Source organism: Corvus moneduloides, chromosome 4, assembly GCF_009650955.1.
Source record: "Corvus moneduloides isolate bCorMon1 chromosome 4, bCorMon1.pri, whole genome shotgun sequence".
Lineage (NCBI taxonomy): Eukaryota > Metazoa > Chordata > Aves > Passeriformes > Corvidae > Corvus > Corvus moneduloides.
In genome coordinates this window covers 22,726,467-22,748,329 of record NC_045479.1, presented here as the reverse complement: position 1 = coordinate 22,748,329, position 21,863 = coordinate 22,726,467, and the positions used below count along the sequence as shown (strand labels likewise).

Below are 21,863 nucleotides of genomic sequence, written 5' to 3'. Positions count from 1 at the left end.
GAAAAAGATCAGATGCTTATGGTCAGATCCTTTACTAAAGGAAATTAAGCCAACAGCAGACATACATTGCTAATTTTTAAGGGCTAATCATGTCAGATCAATTTAGTTTTTTCGTTTGACATGGCAGCAGGCCTGGCAGACAGAGAAAGCTACTGGCTTTGGACATAGTGCCACATGACCTTTACATTAACTAGACAAATGAAAGGTGAAATTAAGAAGGGGCTGAATGCCTCACTGGAAAGCTGTATGTCGAGCAATTATATCATGCTTTTCTGTGTGTGTGTGTCTGATCTGGAGTCTTAGCATGGTCTGGCTTGGCTGCTCTGCTGTTCTCTACTGCTCATCAAAATTGAGGGTAATAAAACAGTGAGTGAACATATGTATGTTCAGGGACTGGCAGCCTTTGGAAGGTAGGATTAGAAGTTGGAAAGATCACAGTAAATTGCAGAAATGCCCTGAAATCCAACAATGTGAAATTAAACAAAACCAAGCTGTATTAACAAAAAGAACTGTATATGCAATATAAAATGGAGACTAACTGGCTAAGCAGTAATATCCAAGGAAAGATCTGGAGTAATAGGAGATAACAGACTAAGTATTTAGCTGGTTTTTGTGATCTTGAAAACCTGGAATGCATTTCCAGGTATGACAAATAATTACAGAAGACAGTTATTCTTTACAGCTTGGTACAGCAAGTGGAGCACTGTACCTGCTTTCAGGCACTTCAGCAAGTGCACAGGTGAAATCTGGAAAAAGTCCAGGGAAGAACAAGAAAAGGAGGCTCAGAGAGCCTGACATAGTAGGAAAATACCAAGCTCGTTTCTTCTTTTAAAAAAGAAAGGGTAGAAAGTATGGAGGATGGGCATTGATTATTTACTGTGTCCATTGAAGACAGCTTAATTGGTATCAAGAAAGGCTTAAATTGGATATTATGGAGTAAACCAACATTTTCTGATTCAATGTAGTGAAGCAGTGGAAGGGTAATTTAGGGGATCAAGAGTTCCAGTTTCTAGTAGTCTGTAATAACAAGTTAGACAATTCCTGATGGATGTTTGTCTAAACATGCTCTGTGCTGTCTCTGAGCATGGAGGACCTCTTGTTTCCCCTGCCCTGTATTTGTGTTTTGTGACAGTCAAAAGCTGGTTGTTACCACTGTCATTATTCCACAGCCATATGACTGCTCTTTTTCTGTTTGGTTTTTTTTTTTTTTTCTTTTTTTTGGTGTGTGTCTAAATTGTAAGATAGGGGATTCCTCTGCTCCTATATGATCTTAAAAGTGCCCAAGATCCTTTCTTTGTGACAGCTGCCACATCTCTGTTTTTTCCTGGGCTTGCTTGTTACTCAAAGGGTACAGGGTATTCAGCATCTCTGAGTCAGTCCTTTGCTTTGTCTCACAGTAATATCTACTATGTATGAACTGTGGATTGGTTTGATGTTTTGATTTCCCTTTAAGCTCTCTGGCCAGATTTCCATTACAAATGTGTTTAGAAGAGAGATTATTATTTTTTTTTTTTCTTTAATTAACATAAACAAACCCATCCTTGCTACTCTACCTGCAACTCCCCTCACATGAAGAAAGGACTGAGAGGATCAGGAGGAGCGTTTCCTCAGGCTGGGCAGGGAGCGTGCTTCTGCCTGCCTGTGGCTGGGATCTGCTGTGGGAGGGCAGCCTGTGTGCCTTACCCCAAGTACAGCAACTGCTTCTCCGCCCCGCCTGCACCGCCCGCTTCAGCGGGACCCCGAGTAAATGAATGGGATCGCTTTCTGTTCTGCTGACTTCTCCTGCATGGTGAGTGAGCAGCTCTGCACTGGCTGGGGAAGGATGCTGCGTGCAGGCAGCCTACCTCAGCGAGCTACACAGATGCTCCCGAGAATAGCTGGTGCATGGAAGATGGTTTCATTCTTCTTAGTATTAAGGGAGAGGTATTTCCAGCAGTAGCATAATGTTGCTCAGAGCAGGCATTTGCCAGATGGTTTCAGCTCCCCCGAGGTTTTGGGATGTGAAAGGGAAAGGGCCAGGAACACACTTTTGATTCATTCCATTAGTAGATTAATCGGCACTGTCCTGGCTTAATAAGTCTCTTAGATTTCCCAGTGGAAATGGCACATGTAATTCTGCCTAGGTCACGCTCTGCACACCTGTGTTGAAGCTTTCACAGCAAGACACTGTGCTGCTGCAGGCAACATCTGCAAAGCAAGACTGGGGGTGGGGGGCAGGTTTTTTTGGTGGAGGGAGAGGTGAGAAAAAAACTTTTTAGTAGGAACTGTTAAATAATGCTTGTGGGAGTGAAATATGTTGTGAGAATCTGCTCGAATTCTTCATTTTGGTGGGGACATTTTTAAAAAATATTGCAGTGGTAATTCAATGTTACGAGGCTTTTTTTCCCCTCCCTTCCATTCTGTATTAATTGCCAGCTAGATTACGTTTTCCAGGAAGTCTGTGACTAGAGGACAAGGGTGCTCTTCCTGATAAAGGTCAGAGGCTGCTGTCTCCAGAGGCTGCCCAGAAAATGATGAGAACTGTCTCACGGATTTTAACTGAAAACCTCAGCAGATGCTGTGCTGCTATTTACTTGGGGGTGAGGGCAGGCAGCCCCCATGACCTGTCTCTTCCCACCTCTGTTTCCAAAGGCCAGCCAATTGTTGGGGAGTGGATTTAGTTGCTGCTGCTGCCCACCCAAGAGGTTTGTAGCTCATGGCTGTTCTAGGAGGAATCTGTGTTTTTAACTCCTGGTGCCTGTGGATTTCAACGAGCTGCACTTGGGTGTCACAGCAGCACCAAGCTGGCTTGCTGCCAGGCCTAATAAAGTTTTAGCAATAGGATTGCATCTAATGAAACCCATTGAAATTCCTTTGCAGCTGGATTTTGTTGAGGAGAGACTTCAGGTACTACCAGCAAACAGATCTTTACCTTTTCTGGTCCATTGTTCCTGCTACACCTGGAGAGCGTGGGCTACCCTTTCTTATAGGTCAGGAGGACAGCAGTGGCTAACACTGGCAACAGTTTGATCATCATCTTTATTTCTAGGGCACCTGTCATCCTGGCTCCTTGCCATGGTCTCTCTAAGCTGAAACAGTGCTGCTCATTTCCAAGTGCTTGGAGAACAACATCTTGTTTTCCAACCATTTATGGCAGCTAGCTCCAATCCTTTGCAGGGTCTGGAGTAAGACTGACAGGGGCCAAAGGAGTAAATGTCATGAGACTCAAGCTTTCTGTTGAAAGCTGAGATAGAGATATTTCACATCCCGTGGTATATGTAGCCGGATTTAGGCTCCTTGGTATTTCCAGTAGAATGGCATTTCAGAACTGGGAGCTGAACTCTGACAGCAGCGTTGTCCCCAGTTGCTGTCAGCTTCACCCCAGACAGAGAACTGCTGTTTTTCTTGAGCAGCTGCTGCTGTGGAGCAGAGTACGGGAAAAGTGATCGTCTCTGAAATAATTTGAAATAGACAGATAGAGCCAGCCATCTGAATTCCACTCAAGAATTAATCTAATCACTATGTAATATGTTCTTACTGGTTTATCCTACCTAAAGGGCAAAGTTAACTACGTTAAACACAATTTGGAGCATTTGATTTCCTTCAGACTTAGATTTTGGATACAGCTGACTATCTGTGTACGAATTTCGAGGTTTCTGGGCGTCTCTAATCCAGTTTGTAGTGACATTAGCATTAGATAACCATACCAAGGCCTTTATCTGAAAGGAAACCTGCATTCTTCAGGTCGCACAAGGATGAAAAAAGACTTTTCTGGTCACTGTTGCTTTCTGGAAATTTGGGAACAGGGAACAATTTAATATATTGTTGCTTTGTTATCAAGTGAGTAGTGTCTCTAGCAGTTCCAATACTTATCAGATGGTGTGGTTACACTTCAGAGCTTAAATTTGGATTAAGATCAAATGAGACTATATTGCATAGGACCTAGGACACAATAATGCATGTGTTGGCTAGCCATAGTTACTTCAAAGCATTCATCTCATCTAAACCAAGTATGAGTTGCTACTCATTCAGTTTGTCTGTCTTAGAAGGGGATTGGAAGCGTAAGGAGGTTATGCAATCAGTCTCTAATGGAAGAGTCTAATTTTGCCAGGATTTGATCAGAAAATGCAACATAATGGAATTCACAGTACTGTTTGTTTGAGTGTGAGGTTTTTATGTTTGGTTGTTTTTTTTTTTTTTTGTCCTGGCTGTGTGTCAGAAAAAGAAGGGAAGGTGGAATAGCCTTAATGTGAGCTCAGCTGAAGGTGTTTCAAGGTGACAGTATGTGACCCCACAGACTGCAGTGATGTTGAAGATCAAGTCTATAGCTGGTCTGCTTCTGTGAGAGCCAAAATCCTCTTGATTCAAATGCATCCACTGACACAAGTGCCAGCTTGTTGGGCCATCCCATGTTGCAAACTGGGGGTGTTTTCAGTACTCACTGCATGTGAGCTCTGTTAAAAGATATATGTAGGTATCTATCCATATGCCTCTTGGAAGTCCCATATTAGGTATATACACTAAAAAGACTTTGAAGAATGGATTCTCTTTTGTGTATAAAGCGGGAGACCAGTAGTGCAGTTAGTCTTTACAGACACACACTTTTCTAAATTGTCTTATGCTCATAATTCCCGAGGGACCAGTCAGATGGAGGGAGATGTTTGCTGCAGCCATGAGAGTAATCCATCTAGATGGTGGTGGCACAGGGATGGTTAAGGACTGCTTTGCTCAGAATGAGATCAGAAACAGAATTGCATTTCTGACAACTGACCTTTGCTTATCATTGTGAATTGAAGTTGGGGATATTATATTCTATAACTGAAGTTTTCCAGTAGCGTTTCTGTCATCTTGAAATCTTCCTCTGTTTTATATCTATTTATACCTCTTTTCTAATGCTTTATTAATGCCTCTTACATTTGAACAGTCTGCTGTTCCTTTATGTGGCTTGACAACTGTCAATACCCCTGTTGAAGTATTTTGCTTTTAGTTCTGCTAATGGCAGATTTTGCCTGGGTTTTCGTGCTCCCGTTATGTAACGGAAGTATCTGCAGTCCCTGACATGTGTGTTTGGTCTCTTTCCACCCACCTGTACTTATCACAGGTTGATGCTGTGTTCCACCAAAGTCTTTTATCAATTCAGTTTTGTTGTTTCTCAGGAGATGTCATTCAGTGTTTGTTGGTGTTACCTCTTCATTAGCTGCAGTCATTCCTTTCTTCTTTGCTGATTATATCCTTGTGCCGTTTCCCGCGCCGAAGCCGTATTTCAGGCATTCAGCTATTTTGTCTTCATTAGGTACATAAGGCTGCTAGGTAAAGTCATGGATTATTTTTCTTCTCAGAGGGTCAACTGAAAGAATGTTATTTGAATATAAGAAGAAATAAAGCAGCTGTGACAATAAGGATAAAAAAAATGGGCAGAATGTAGTATTTTCTAGCTGATTTCTTCCCTCTCATGGGTGTATTTACAGTTTACTTTGGGGGTTTATTAGTCTTTGAGTCTAAGTTTAAGAGAATGCATTTTATACTCTTGAAAAAGGACATTAAAACCCAGTTTCCCACCCAACCGATAGAAGATAGAATTTTATTCCTCTCTCTAGCAACTTTATTATCCCAGGATTTGTAAACTGCTTTCTAAGCCATAGTAAATTAGATCCCAGCAGTACAGGGCCTCTGTAGATAAATATAGTAGCCATTATACCTTGATATAGTTGTATTGCCTAGGAAAATACTACTGTTATTGAAAAGGAATTTGCTCAGGGCAAGAAGGTATCCATTACTTCCTGAATAACTCACTAACATTGTTAACCTTCCTTTGCACAAACAAGCCAGGAGGAGTCCCTTTCTGCAGGATGGTATTACTCTCCATCTGTGTTCCCCTTTATCATCAACAGACCTAAACCAAAGTTTCAGCATATTGATAAATGCCTCTGTGGTTCAGGGAAGAGAGCTATGCCCTGTCTTCCCCTTTCCCTGCTGTTACAATACTTCTATCTTCATACTCTTTCTTAATTTGCTGGGATGTTGCTGTGCTGATGAATCACTGATGCAGTACAGCCACTTGACATGGTAAACACAGAGAAAAAAAAAGTGGTGTAATGATGCTGCACTTTGATTGATGAGGTTTTGGAAGTAGTTTCCCTTGTGCTACCTGAAATCTCACACCTTGAATTGGTTGCCATCAGCTCATCCTTTGATATAGCTTCTCCTGTGGACTATGAAGAGATGAGTTGTTGATATAGGAGCTGAGGTGTGTTTTTTTTTTTTTTTTTTTTTTTTTAATTTATGACTTCCTCTTCAGAATCCACAGCCAAAGAAATACCTTGTTTAGCACTGACAAATTAGTCTAGGGCACAGAGAATCTTTCTGCCCTTTATCAGTTCAACTGGATATTGTACTCCCGATTTTACACTAAAAATAGACTTTTGTTGGAATTTGATGCTGTGTAACAGCTTTCTGCTACCTCATAGAAAAACTGAAGGGAGATGAAACTTTTTTCCCTTTATGAAGATATTAAGGCAGTTACTAGTTAACCAAACTTTAAAAAATACATATTTAAATACCAGGGTTGGAGCTTCCTCTGTTTCCCTCTTACCAGTATCTGAACATATTTGCTATATGCCAGTTCAGTGTAGACTTCAGACTAGATCTATGGGTGACAGAATGCAGAAGATACAGCTTGAAAATCAAGCCTAGGGCGGCAACACAGGAGCAGAGAAGCTTTTTCTTCTGTAGATGTTCAGCTTGCTAGATTCTCTGCAGAAGGTATTGGAGGATTGCAGACTTTACTCCTGGTCCACTGTAGTAAAGCTGACAGGTATAATTCATGGAAATTCCCACTTGGCTGCCCAAACTCATGTTTGCTATGTCCTGGGAGTGGCTGCATAGTCACTCCGTTTCTGCAGATGAATGCCCAAACTGGAGCTGTGAGAATTCCTTACATCTGAATGCTTGCATGGTCTTCAATGTTTAACCTTGAATTCTCTGGCTTCACAATTTAGTTTTGTTCATATGTGGGTGTTCTTGGTTTTAATTTAAAAGTGTATTTTTGGGAACATGTTTTCAGCAAAGTACCTTTCCTAGTTACTGAGTTTTTCTCTTGAAGAATTGACAATGCCTTCCAGAATAGTGCTCTTGAGTATAGTTGTGAGGAAAGGAAAATCCCAAACAAACTCAAAAAAGCTTTTCTTGGTATCCATTTCTTTTTTTTTTTTTTTTTCCTTATGTGCCTGAATGATAAGCCTATGAATTGAGATCTCCTGAAGTTTATTCAAGGACTTTAATTGCTATGATAAGTCAGTAGCAGGACAGTCCTTAAAAATTGTTGGGTTTGTTTGCATGTCAGAGTGTTTTATTGTTTCAGGCTTTCTGCTTTTCGTGGAAGATGAACTAGCCCTTGATAGTTTGCTTCTGAATAAGTACTCTCTTTTCCGAAGCCTCTTGCTGTACCAGAAGAGAAAACAGGGAATCCAGTTTTCTAGTAATGAAATGGGTTGCTCTATAACAAAATTACTTTTTTTTTTCCTTGTAATATGCCAGTGTTTGGCTTATTTGCTTGGCAAAACATTTGAAAGGGATTGTGGTATTTTTCTGGGTGATTTATTGTACGCATTTTGTATTCTTGCTTCCTTTCATAAACAGGATAATGCAGAGAGAGGCTTCCTGGAGCCCTTTTGGATGTTGGGAGGAAATCTACCTTGTGGCTCAGAAATTCTGATAATCAGAGATAATCCGGGATCCTGAGCAGAGGCAGTCTCACAAATGAGCAGTACTCTGCCGGCAGGGTCGTCTCCAGCAGCACCCAAATGAGCAAACCAACCTCAAAGAAGATCCTCTTATCTCCATAGGAACTGCATGTGTGCCCAGGGCTGCCTTCTGTGCCTCTCCCCAGATAGCTTCCAGCCCCATCTCTAATCTTCTTTCAAGAGACCAAAACAAACCTCAAATAAAAATCAACCAATCAAACCAAATAAAAACCCCCAAGACACAATGCATGCCCAAACCCATGACTAACAGGAGTCTGATTGCTCTGTTCTCTTCCTGGGACCTTCTGCTGGAGTCAGATAAGCCATGGAAAGCAGCCACTGAGTTGGAGAAACTTCCCTCTGGGCACCACAGATCATGTTGCTGTTCCAATCTCCAGTCAGACCTTTTGTAGATGGTTCTTGAAATGTTTGCCATGGTAGGACAATGATTGAGTCTTCATCCTCAGTCTGAAGCCAGCTTCTGCATCCAGTGTGGATGCTCAGTGTGGCTTTTGGCTGTGGGAGCAACTGCTTTCCTTCAGTTTGAAATGAAATTTCCCTCTTCAGCCTGCTGCAATCTCATGCCTTCACCGTTAGTGCTGCTTTCCTTATGCAGTCTTCTGGCATGACAGAGGCTGGCCAAGCTCAGTGAGCAGCAGCAAGGCTTTAATTATTATGGGCTGCAAGAAACACCTGCATTTGGGGTTGCTATTGCATTACGGTTGTACTTTTGGCCTTATGGCAGATTTAATGTTAGGGCTTATTAGAGCTCCAAATGCAGGTGATGCAGTTCAAGCAGACTGCAGACTTTCCCAAGTGTCCACATTTAAGTATGTTCACAGCTGTAGTATGGTTAAAACCCACTTGTTACCTGGTTGCATCCCTTTTGTTTGCAAGCTCAAGCTAGATAAGAGGGCCACAGAGCTGTTTGTTGGGTAGCATTTGGACCATCTTCCTTAGTTACTGCTGGAATGGAAGGCATTTTGTTATCACAGACTGCAACAGCTGACTTTTCTCCAAATATAGAACAGAAATACGTATTGAATGCTTTGGCTCTTTGTTCAGTATTGGGAATGTTTCTACCTTTTCCCCATAGTAGCAGATCAGTGCAATTGCTGGGGTTTCTATTCTTGAGAAACTTTAAAAACACATTATCATCTTCCAGCTCTGACTATGGATTTACCTCCCGTCGCTAGGATTCCCTTGTAAATTTTATTTTTTCCCTTTCTAATTTCCTTTCTATTTTCTTCTCTCAGCTTCTTTTTTTTTTTTTTTTTTTTTCTTTTCACTTGCTAGAATATATACAAGTGTTCAAGTGCGGGGATGTGACAGGGAAGCCCAATAAGCAATCTGTCTGTCTAGGAAAAATATGCCACTGTACCTCTGGTCCCACTCAAGTGCTGAGTACTGTACGTAGGTGCATTGCTTTGGTCTCTATTCTCCTTACATATATCTGGATGCAATTGTCACAATCATTTTAACTAAGCTACCGCTAATTTATATTTTTACAATTGATTGCTCTTTTCTGTAAAGATGGAATCTAATATGGACTTGCTAATTTTCAGTGTAACACTTCTTGAACTAAGAAATTGTTTTCTCTAATTTAGCAACCTGGAGGGTGTTCTTTGACACTAGCCCCCTTACGCCTCCCATGAGTGTTGTCGCATTAGAAATTCCAGGTGATCAGATGGGATTTTCCCTCTTATGAAGAGGTGCTCATCTAGCCACTCATCCTGTGTGCTGTTTAATATGATTCCAGTAGCGTGTAGCAGACACACCAGCTTGTACTGTGTCTTGAGCTTTATCTGCTAGAATGTTAATCCACGAGCATTTGAAATCATATGCCTCTGAGACACAATCAGCTAGAAACAGATAACGTCTGTTTGAAACTGTGCCGTGCCCATTCCCTGTTTGCCCACTCGGATCTTTCCTAAATAGGCTAGAACTTTTTGTAAATTATTTTTTTAAGCATTTGGCTTATTTGAAACTTCTATACCAGCAGTATATTTGGGTTGAGTTTATGCACATAACTGAGTAGTCACAATAATTCTTACATGTAATTAAGGCTTTTGATACTGGTACAGAAACAGGTAGATTTTTTTTTTTTCATTTTTTCCAGTGTCTGTTATTTTTCCAAATACCTTTATACAATATTAAATAGGTGGTTACCTGCTCCCTTTTTTCTCTTTCCCCTTTTGTTACTTGGTAAGACCTTCCTTACCTCTTTAACAAGCATTAAAGTCTTTGCAGACTGCTTTCTTCCCCTTTCACTTTGATTTACACAACAGTCTCCCATCAGAGGAGGGGGACCAATGTTTCACTCGGCTACAGCTCTCTGAACATTTTTCTCATAGCTTGGTATATATTAATTTTAAAATCTTTTCCTTTCTACTTTTAATCCTTTTTGAGACGTGAAAGATCCCCAAGAGATAATGTGTATTTCCACACACAGCAGCCTTTACAAGCTCCCTGACACGTATGCTGTAAACCACTGCTGTTAGGATTATGGTAAAGCATTTGCAGGGGATCCTAGCTAGAAGGATCCCCTGGCAGAAGCCTGTCTTAGTCATGTCTGGTTTTGTCTTTCTGGAATAAGATGCACTGACATACTTGTTGTCCTCTTGCTCCTTAGGAAATATTTTGTGATATTTGATGATTTCCTGAAAGAAATGTCTTGTATGGATACTTTTTACATACCAGCTAGTGTAATTGAAAAATCTGAAAAAAAGTATAAAGAAGACCTAATAATTCATCTAGTTGTTCCTCCCACCCCCCGATTGTATCATCCAAGCCAAACCTTTTTCTTGCTTGTAATCTGAGGCTAAAATGGCACTGCTGCCAGTTCTGCAACTATGGATAGTCTTGGGCATGCACTTCATGTTCTTAGTGTTGGTTTGATCCTCTGGGCAGCAGCAGCTCTCTTGAAACAGGGCGGTGGTGCCTCTAGAGTCATCCCACAGCCTCATTTCCTGACCCGTCGGGTACTCCTCTCACTGCTTGAGAATACTGGGTGTTGAGAAACCTGCTCTTGCAGTTCATCAAACAGGGCTCCTGCTCCAGGACAAAGGTATTACATCACCAGAAGTCTGCTGCTCGCAGTAATCTTCCCATATGCCTTCTGCAGAGAGGTGGTGGCCTTGTAGCAACAGTGGCAAATAAATTTTGAGGCAGTATTTGGATGATTCACAGAGGGTTCATGGGTCTTGTTTTGATTTGGAGGTTGAATGCACAATGTGGAGTTGCTGGGATGATTTGTAACAAGTCTCAGTTGTTGAAATTAAGGAATAGGCTTATTCTGAAAGTTTTATTCTTTCTCTGAAGGTGGCCTAAAGGATGAGAGCTTGGGGAAGAAGGGGAAGAATTTTTTTTCCTTTTTTTCTCTTTTCCCCTTTTTTTAATTAGGGAAGTTTTTAGTAACTCTTCAGCTTAGTTTCAAGAGTCATCCTTTTCAAGTCTTTTATGGGAATACATATGAAGTAGGATTTCATTTAAATGACCATAGGATCATTTTTGAATTGTGATTCTGGATCAGAAGAAAACCTTGAAAATGCCATCAAGGTTATCGGGTGCAGAAATGTCTGCTTCAGTCTTCAGGCTGGCTGAACTAGTCGCTGCTGCTGGTGTGACCCAGCTGCAGAGGTGTTAACAGAAGGGTCTAATCGTGATGCAAATGTCAGCATTGCTGCTGTTTCGCTCCTCTCAGAGCCTTTGAGAACAGGTTTATGGATCACATGCTTCACTCTTTGGAGTCTGTGGTGCATAGGCTTTGGTACAGTAAGTGATTTTTAGGAACATTGCTTTTCACCCTCTAAACCTGACCCATTGTGTGAAAAGGTGAGAGCAGATGGGAGACCTGAGCAATGCCATAATGGAACAACCCTGTGCAATCCCAGTTTTCTGGAGGAGCTCTTGCTCCTTTCCCTGAGCAGCAGGGTTTTCTGGGCTGGAAAGTTGAGTGTCGTCTTGCTTGTCTTTAACTAGCAGATCCCTATGACTGCTGTATCCTGGTAATGACAATAAGCCTTTTCTCCAGGTTTCTATGTGGGACTGCAGTGACAGTCATGTATTTATTTCCTTAGAGCCCATCAGCACCCCATATGTTCAGGCCTGTTCCTGGGACAAGCGTGCCCTGGGGTGTGTCTGTGGCTCGCTGAAGGCGAGGGGAGCCTGGGGGGTGCGGAGCACATCTGGGGTGTCTGGGCTGGCTGTGACAGGAGGCCCATCCATTTGTCACCCCATGTAGACAGGGCTTGACTCGTGTGGAGCCTGACGCTTGCTTTGCTCCAAGCCTGCTGGATTGCATTTAAGTAATCTCTAAGTAGAGGAAGCAGAGGTGATATGTGGAATAGCACCATTTCTATATCTTTAGCTGAGATAAAAATATTTCTTCAAAACTCATTTCCAAGGAGACCAGTGCCTCAATGAAAACACTTTTTTTTTTTTTTTTTTCAAATTTCTTCCCCCCCCCCCCCCGTTTGAGACGAAGCCATATTTAACTTAGCATTTGGAGGCCGGCAAGGGAAGTCAATTCTTCATTTTGAGGTGGGAAGGGAAGGGGGCGAGAAACCCGTTTTCCTAGTTTGGAAGAGCCGTTGAACTGATTAATGAGATGCGAGGTGACACTCATCCTGTGGCATCGGGCACGGGGGATGGGACGAGGATTTGCTCGTGCGGGGAAGGGCTTGCTGGTGCTTGTCGAGGTAACTGGGGCGAGTGTCTTTTGCTCAGCGCGCCTTTCCCGGGGCTGCCGCCCCACCGGCAGAGCTTTGCAATCCTGAAATTGGAGCAGGCTGGGAGCGCAAGGCGCGGAGGGCACTTGCCCCAGTCAGACTTGGGGGGAAGCTGCCTCCAGGCAAGTGGGAACCCGATACACTCTGAGGAACCGGAGCCAGCTGCTGCTTTCCCTTTAGCAGTATGCAAGTCTGTAAAACACTCATGTGGAGCCACCTGCGAAAGCAGATTAACCCCTTTATCTGTGTCGCTTCTTTTCCCCAGCTCACGCCGACAGTGGTTGTTTCTCCTGAGGGAGCTCCAGCGCTGGCACACACGGATTTTCTCCTTAGCTTCAGGATTCCCGTAGTTATGCTCCTTGATGCTTGTCAGTGGTTAATGATTAAATACAGCTACTTAATTGTGACCGAATTTGGGGTGTTGACTAATGGGGTAGATGAAGACGTGCAGAACCTGCCTATGGCGCCTGCATCTACGGATGGTTCCTGGAGGAGCAATTAGTTGGGTAGGGGGGAGTGGGTCCTCACCCCCAGTGACCTTGGAGGACGAGGCTGTGCTCTGCTTCATTCACGGCTACAGTTCCCTTTTCTAAAGTAAGCGCTCTCCGGCACTGGGAGCCAGGCTGCATTTATTACTAACCCCACCCATCCCTGCCTCTTGCAAGAATCTTGTGAGGCCGAGATTGTGTTTTTAGAAGCAGAATGACAGAGAGAAATTCCCTGGAGGCGAATGCAGAGTGTGTGCTGTGCACGCCAGTACAGACACACGGGGCTGGGAACTCCCAGGGAGAGATTAAGTGCGAGAGAAGAGCACAGAGCAGCCAGAGCTGGAGGAGGGGGGTGGAGGAGGCGAGACGCTTTCTAAGCCTCAAACTGAGCCGTTCGGATGTTTTTTCTTTAAGAAAAAAAAAACCAAAAAACACCCTCGACCAACCTCGGTCTCGACAGTCTTACCGAAGTGCCTCTTGTGTTGCCGGATCATCTCACTGCTGGGTTTGAAGGACCCAGGCTAACATGATGTACCTCTGGGTGAGTAGGAAGCGTGTGTGAGGGCTTGCACACTTTGCACATATAAGGAATGGAAAGCTGAAGGACTCTGCACTAACGTGAGCGGCCTTCACTGTTGGGCTTAGTTCTCTGCAGCCTCTACTCACAGTGGTCTAGTCTTCCCTTGTAAAAAATAATAATATTTCGAGCAAGTACTATTAACTGGGTATCAAGCAGGCTTTTCCTGTGGTTGTAAGTTCCTCTGGAGAGAACAGTTTTGGGCAGGTGCCTTGAAGACAAAATTTTTTGGTATAATGCTGCTCACTGCCTGCCAGCTAAGAGACCTGCGTGTGCATATATATATATATATATATATATATATATAAAATTTTTAATGCATAAGGCTGTTCCCATGTGCCTCTGCTTTATGGGATTTTTGGTGTTACTGAGAGACATCCCAGGTTGTGAAGGAGTGCTGCTGAAAGGGATTTTTAAGTCTCTGAAGGCTAGGAGAGAAGCAGGAAGGGGCTAGATAGTTTTGCAGTTTGGGACTTCGAGGATGAGGGGAGAAACTGTTTCGAGAAAAGCTGGATGCGAGGTTGTTTTTCCAGAAGTGGCACAGTTACTCGAGTTTCTGGTGGAGTATGGAAAATAATGTCAGGAAAAACGTGTAAAGTGTTATATAGATCCAGCAAGCAAAGTAATAGCTTATACAAAGGCATATATATTTTCAGCCTTTTAGCAAAGACTGGAATTTCCTTTGGAGCAGTCAGCTCTTAGACTGCTCAGTCATAAACGTGTAGTTTTGTCTGCTCCTCGGCACCCTTGAGATCAGCAGTTTGCCCTTGGGTTTCCTTACCTAGATATGTGATGAGAAGAATAGTTGGGTCCCAAGTTTTTCTTTTGGTTTGTTTTTTAAAAAAAAAACAAAACAACAAAACCTTGTTGGTAACTCAGAACTTGGGGGCTTTCTGCCTCTGGCTGCTTTGAGTCCAGCTCCCCATCACTCCCAGGAACAAACACTGGTTTATTTTAGCAACAAAGCAAGCCTTGGAACCCAGGCAGAAGGATTTGACTTCCCTCCTTTGCACATACACACACTATCTTTGTTACAGGGTAACTTGATTCTGCACAGGGGTATGCACACTTGCCTGGTTTCGTCCAGCAGGCCCTGATGGCAGGCACGTCCACCTTCCCCGCTTAGCCCCTTGCCACAGCCTGGTGTGTGGGACCCCCACTTGGGCTGCTGGTTTTTAGGGAGAAAGACTGGGCAGGCCCCATGGCTCAGCTAAGATTTGTGCTTGGTTTGGTGGGTGGGGTGAGAGGAGAAGTAATTCAGCCATGCTGCTGCTGATCTTAGATAAGGAATAAACAATGGAGATGTTCCTTACTCTGCTGAAATGGGGAGGATGAGTGTGGGAACGGAGGAGAGCTGCCCTGCTGTCTCACCTCCTGTGCTGAGGGGTGTGTGAGCACTCTAGTATAAAATAGAGGTGTTAGCCGGCCTAGAGATCAGCTTTGGCCCAAAAGGTGAAGCACTGACCTGGATTCTTAACAGAGGGCTGTGTTTTGGGATGCTTGCCAGTGGATGAACCCCATGGGCTGCTGCTTCTGCCTGCACCCTAAACTTCAGGCAGCACTACTGCTGTGTTTGCATTGCAGTTTAACTTCAGAGAAGTGGGGAAAATAAATATTAAATGCTTGAATAGCTGAAGGAGTTTTAAAGACATCATCTGGGCACTGTGCCATGATAATTAAAAAAAATTAGTGAATTTTTGCTATCTGGTTATGATCTTTCTCAGTACAGGTTACACTATTACTTTCGGGGAATCTTCTTGTACTTGGACCTTTCAGGGACCTTTTTCTCTGTGCCCATTTGTGTTTCTGCTTTAAGCTCTTTTTATCCTGACAGGCTACATAACCTTTAGCGGTGAGAACAAGAAACCTCGACTGACAGATCTGGTTTGGTGTGGGGTTTGTTGTGCCTCAGCTGTGCCAGTTTCTTGCTTCCCTGCTCACAGGTTCTCCCCTGCCTCTCATTCTCTTCTTGTTGCCTGTGCTATCTTTTTTTTCTGTTCTGTGCCTCTTGTCCTTGGAATGTCAGGACTTCAGTAGCTGCATGGAGATTTGTACTGAGTCATTTCTTAATTCAATGCATGAAGCTACATTAATGCAATGTTAAATTTGAGGTTTTAAATATGCAAGTCCTGAAATCCAGAATTAAGATTCTCACAGCAACCATGATGTTTCTCCCCCAGCCCCCCACCCCGCAGGGGTGCATGTTACAGAATTATCTTCTTTGAAGAGATTGTGCAGTATTGAGTGCTGTCAGGTTTGACAAATAGTAGAATAAAAAGGAGAACGCACCTTCCTCTGCAGCTGTGGTGTGGCATGGATACTGAACCCAGATGTACAGGCTACCTGCAACATCACAGTCCCTGATTATAGTGCTGGAATGAAGTGGTGGTGTAGCCTTGGTTCAGTCTGACATTCCTGCTTGCTGAACTGTATTCCCTGGGGGGGAACTTGTTGCAGGATACTCTTAAATATTTGAGAGCCTTGTAGACTGCAGGAGATTGTGGGCTGTGGAGAGCTGGAGAGTAGGAAACTTAAAATATCTGTTGTGATGACCTAATGCTTGGCATTGTGAGCGAAGTGAAGGCGGCAGACTATCTGTGCCATTAAATATCAAGAGAAACTATTTATCTTAACACTTTTATTGTGTAGGATGCAGTTGTATAAAGTCTTTCTGAGGCAGAGATGGTATGATAGTCTCTCTGATGTTGCAGACCATTTGAGTGCATTGTCAGTGTTGAAACTCAAGGTGGGTATTTGCCTTATGGATAGGAGGTGCATACAGGCGTTCTGTTTTTGCAGCCAAGGGTTTTGTTTGTGGGGGACCATCTAACTCTAGTTTTGTTTCTACTCACACTCATCCCCATTTGTGTGCAGCTGTCTGGGCTCTTGAATTGCTCAAGAGAGCTCCTAGTCATTAGTTCTCTAACTGGGACATGGGTAATTTGGGCTACGAAGGAAAGAGGGTCTTTGTGCTGAGGGAGATCAGGAATGACAACAGGGGGGCAGGTGTTGTGCTGGTGACAGCCAGGAGCAGAGTGATTTGAAGGTGGGAAAAGCATTCAACCCTTTACTGGATAAGAAAGACCGAGTTTTTTCATTTATGAGCAGATGAATCTTTGTGTACTGTGAGTCATGAGATACAATCTAGAGTCATTTCATTCCAAGTATTTTCTAAAGAGCATGATGTGTTCTGAGAGTTGCATGTATGAATGTTGCCTTGTTGGAGGTCTGTTGTAACAAGAAAGGTTGAAAGGAAGGGGCAGCAGCCCTACAAAGCAATTTATGAATTATCCTTCTCCTGTGCTCAAAGACAGCTGAAACTATCAAAGGCAGGAGGGAGCAAGGTAAGGGAGGTCCATGCTGTTGCTAGGCTTCTGGTAGGAAAGCACTGGATTCATTGCTCTGTTTATAGTGGGTATGGATAATTTCCTCATTTCTCGCAGCCATGTATAGAGTACATGCTGAGTGTTTGTCAGAGGGCTGGCTGCCTATTGCAACTAGAAATGATTTCTTTCTCTAGAGCCCCCTGAAAGTGAAGATCTTACCTAGACCCACTAATTACCATACAGCAAGAATAGTGCTAGTAAGCTTGCCAAGCTCATTTTGAATTTTTTCATTGGTTTTCTTCCTGACCTGTCTTTTACTTGCCTTTTTGTCACTTAAAAGTCTCTCTTTGCATTCACTGGAATAATTTTTCCCTCTAGGCTCCGAGCTCATCAGCTTTACCACCAAGGGATTGGAAAGCCAACTCTGCTGCCAAACTTGAGTCTTAGCAACGAGCTCTTCCTCACGCCAGGTCTCTCTATTATTTGTTTGGTCTTTTTTCATGAGAGGTAGCTACTGCCAGTGAAAAGTATGGACATTATGGCATGGTTTTCACAGCATGAGTTTGATAGCAGCAAAACAAGTCGCTCTCCAGGGAAAACTGCCACCCTGCTCTGCCTGGGGCAGCTCTTGCTGGGGAAGTCTGGCTGTGCCTCTAGGTCTTTGGCTGGAACCTGTTTGGTAGGCATGGCAAATGCACACGTCAACCATCACTCGAAGCTCTGACGGGAGGGAGAGCGCAGGTGCTGCATGTGAAAGGTGCGCGCGTGGCGTGGTCAGTGCTGAGAGAGGCGGAGATGGGGTTGCCTCTGGGAAACTGTGCGGATGTAGAAAGGTTTTCCTGAGTGAATGTTAGAGGTCAAGTCTGGGTGAATTTCTTTGAGTATGTTAAAAGACATTTTGTGTTAATAGAAACACTGATTTTTGGATTCTTGCTCTGGAGCAGAAAAGCCCTGGAAAATCATAAAATGGAGCTCATGGGAAAATCCTCGAGCTAGTAGCCTGTAAGCTGATTCCCCAGCCTGCAAGTCCCTGTGGTGCCATACTGTGGCATGCATACATAGCAGCTTGAATCCAGAAGTAATATAGTTATGTTTGTCCAGCACTGCAGCTGAGATAATGAGTTCTGCTGCTCGATAAGGTTTATTAGCTTTGGTGCAGCACCTCATGAACATGGTTATACTGCTTCCACACTCGAGCTGCTCTGTGTACAGCTGGGTTGGGGATGTCTGCATTGCGTTCCTCTGGGGCTTTGTGTGACAAAGCAACTTGCATCTATTTGCATCTAGGGTTTTATACAGGCTTTGGAGATTTGGGAAACAGAGAAAGCAGAGTGTATGAAAGAGATTATATAATGTGACTGCCTGTGTTATTAGAGGACTAGAGTTGATAATCCAGGTGATCTTTCCCAATTCTGTGTTTCTGCAAGCCTGTAATTGTGGAAGATGCCAAGGTCACTGCTGAGACAAGAATGCCCAGTGCAGTTCAAAAAGAGAAGCTATTTCAAATCAAGGTATTGGCTTCAGAAGATGAAGATTCAGGATCAGGATGATCTGTTCTGTAGGCTACAGTGATTTTTTTAATCTGGTTTTATGTAAATCAGGTGTACAGCACATTGCCATCATGTTCAGGAATTCCCTTCTCTGATGAGTCTAAACAAAAGAATTAGGGGGTTGTAGGCTTGCTCAGTTGGTGAATTTCTCCAGCGGCTCTTCTGCCTGACTGCTGTATTCCCACCTGTCCAAACAGCGATGAGCACGGGGGACTCTTTGCTGTAAGCCTGTCCAAGTCTTGGAAGACTGACAGGGGCTGGGTCCTGTTTAAGTCAGTTTTTCACAAAACAGCCTGTTTATCTTGGAAGGAAGAGAATAAACCGTAAGAGAATAAGGAGAGAATAAACCTCAGCCTTCATGATTTCCAGCTGAAAGCTTGAGGAAGAGTGCAGATAATAGCAATTTGAGGCTGAACATCTGTGTTTCCTGCACTTGCCATGGTGCTTATTTGCTAATCTTCATTCCATTAGTGACAGAACTTTACTGCTTTCACAGAATCACAGCATTCTTAGGTTTGGAAAGGACCTCTGGAGATCATCTAGTCCTATCCCCCTGCCGAGGCAGGATCACTTAAAGTAGGTGACATAGGAACATGTCCAGGTGATTTTGATGTCTCCAGAGAGGAAGACTCCATGACCTCCCTGGGCAGCCTGTTCCAGTGTTCTGCCACTCTCAGTGTAAAGAAGTTCTTGTTCATCCTGAGGTGGAACTTCTTGAGTTTTGGTTTATGGCCATTGCTCCTCATCCCGCCACTGGGCTCCACCAAAAAGAGCCTGGCAACAACCTCTTGGCACCCGCCTTTGAGATATTTAAATGCATTAATGAGATCCTCTCTCAGTTGTCTCTTCTCCAGACTAAACAGGCACAGTTCCTGCAGTCTCTCCTCATATGAGATGGTCCAGACCCCAAATTATCTTTGTAGCCTCTGCTGAACCGTCTGTGGTATCTCCTTGTCTTTCTTGAAATGTGGAGCCCAGAACTGGACACAGCACTCCAGGTGTGGCCTCACTAGGGCCAAGTAGGAGGGGGAGGATCAGCTCCCTCGACCTGCTGGCCACAGTTTTTCTGATGCACCTCAGGATACCACTGGCCATCCTGGCCGCAAGGGTACACTGCTGGCTCATGGTCAAGTTGTCATCCACCAAGAGTCCCAGGCCTTTCCCTGCAGAGCTGCTCTCTAATAAGTCCTATACTGGTACTTGGGGTTATTCCCTTGTCGAGCCTCATTAGGTTTCTCTCCACCCAACTTTCCAGCCTATTAGAGCTGACCTAAGCCCCAAGATAATGGCAATGGTTTAGGAAAGGTCTCTGAGTGGACCTGAATTGGGGTTGCTTTTTTGCCACAGCTCTAAGCAGTCACTAGGGTAGCAACTGTGTATGTGTGCATGCTTAACCAAAAGTATGTTTGGACTTAGCTGGAAAAGATCCCTTCATAGTTCAGCAAGGGCTACTGGGTACAGCAGGAGCTTGAGTGATGTAGAGGAGTCAGACAAGATGTTCTCTGTATGGAGTGGTCAGTTTGGGGAAGGAACTGCAGTCTGTATCTGCAGTGCTGCGGCTCTGGATGGTACCCCGTACCCAAGGCAATGGGAGTCACCCTGCAGCCGTGCATTGGAGAGGCAAGCTGTGCTGGTGGACCAGCGTGGAGAGTTCCACATTGGAAGTGAAAACAGGCTTGCAGAAAATTAAGAAATCCATTGAGGATGTGCTTTGTGCCCTCCAGTGCTAAATTCTTTTGCTAAAAATGTTAAAGATTCCTCAAAGCTGTGAAGAAGCTTAAACAAGTAATTAAGTTTCCTTTGTCTGTCCCTTAAATTTAGGTTTCATTGTTCTCAAAGTCCTGTGTCTCATGACTAATATACTGCCTGCACAATGCGCTGGCTGATTTTTTACCAGATGGTTCTTGGGTCTGTAGCTGAATCCAGGGCGAAGGCAGTTAGTTTTTCTCCTGCCTCAAATGAAAGATGCTGTCCCCCACACAATGCTCTGATTGAATCTTGGACATAAGGCAGTAATGAAGTGAAAATATTTTGACCAGATGACAATTTTTTAAGATATTCTTAGGGATTATTATTCATGATATTTAAGGAGCTGGCATAGGATGATACTAGAACACTCCTCTGTACATTTTTTTATAATTTATAAATCATCTAGTGTTGAAACAAAGTTTAAATGCAGAAAAAATGCTGGAATTCAAATATGTATATGTGGCTAGAAGATAGAAAGTGTGCAGTGTGAACTGCCTGTCGATATTTTTTCACTTTTCATTTCTGTTGTAATGGCCTCCTTTTTCATTCCATCCTCAATCATGATGGTGATGTCTGCTTGCCTCCATGACATGCCTTTTGGATGGAGAACCCTTGTGAGTAAAGACAAAGCATCCCTCAGGAAGGTGCAACATAAGTGGGGTGCATATCTCCATGAGGACCATCTCAGCAGCACTGCAGAGCAGTTTTGCTCTGAGGTCTGTTGGATCCAGCAGTCGTTCCAGCTATTTCCCCTCCCCGATTTATTACACTGTGATTTTGGCTGCTGCTTGAGTGAGGAGGAGCAGTGAATGGCGATTACTTTTTTTGGACCAACCAGCTGAAAAGGAGAAGCCCATTCAGCATAGGTGAGGCTACTGACTGTGACATCTTTTAAGAAATGGGTGGTATTGGTGTTTTTAAATATTAGTGTTGGGGAAATTTTTCTTCTGCAGAAGATAATTTCAGCAGAGTGTACACAGTGTATGTATAACTGCTGTTTTTAAACACCTTTTGGACTGAGAAGTGCTGTAGAAATATGAGATGCTTTAATGTTTTTTCCTTGCACGAGGAATGTTGCTCTTCAGTGCAGCTGTTTAGCTGTTGCGAACAGGTGTGCAATAAACACCCCTTCCCTTTTCAACCAAGTGTGGTGGTGATGGATACCCTCTCATTTAAACATGCATGTTTTTCTCTCCTACAAGAATTAAAAACTTTAAAAATAGCTTACATATCTAGAAAGAATATCTAGCCTTGTCCTGTTTCCCTCTTCCCCTCCCCCTTGCTACCAACTCAAATTACCGACAAGCTTTGGAAATTTCAGGGCAGGGGAACAGAGGTGCAGCTGGCCTGCATGTGTTGCACCAGCTGTAATGCAAATGATACATGCTGAAAGAGGCTTTTCTCACTTTTGTAATTCTTGGATATTGTTGTGCAATGGGGACATGCGACAATTTGTCTTAAATGTGTTTGCTGATATGTTCCGTGGAGTATACTGCATCCTTTGTTCCTTGCCGGCAAGAGACAATATCAAAATCCAATTGCCCGTTGGCAGCATGTCTGATTGCAGCTGGGACTGTCCTCCTGCCTTCCCCATCTATCAGGCCTGGGGTGATCCCATCGCACTTGATACCAGTTAATTTAAGGCTGGCCAGAACACAGACTTTGGTAAATCCTCAGCTTTCTTGGCTTTTTGGACAATTTGTAATAAACCACAATTTTTTT

At 43.5% G+C, this 21,863-nt stretch overlaps 1 protein-coding gene across 7 annotated transcripts in view; it reads left to right on the top strand.

Moving 5' to 3' along the window:
- RBFOX2 (RNA binding fox-1 homolog 2) overlaps positions 1 to 21,863 on the top strand; it is a 179,400-nt gene that overhangs the window by 44,361 nt on the left and 113,176 nt on the right. The window contains exon 1 of one of the 7 annotated variants that reach the window (XM_032107760.1): positions 13,269 to 13,480. The exons of 5 other annotated variants lie outside the window; for them this stretch is intronic. In XM_032107760.1, coding sequence (XP_031963651.1) covers positions 13,466 to 13,480 — 15 coding nt within the window. In that variant the 5' untranslated portion in view covers positions 13,269 to 13,465. Of the gene's footprint in view, positions 1 to 13,268; positions 13,481 to 17,250; positions 17,313 to 21,863 lie in introns of those variants that run through there. One more of the 7 variants, XM_032107761.1, reaches the window with a different exon arrangement.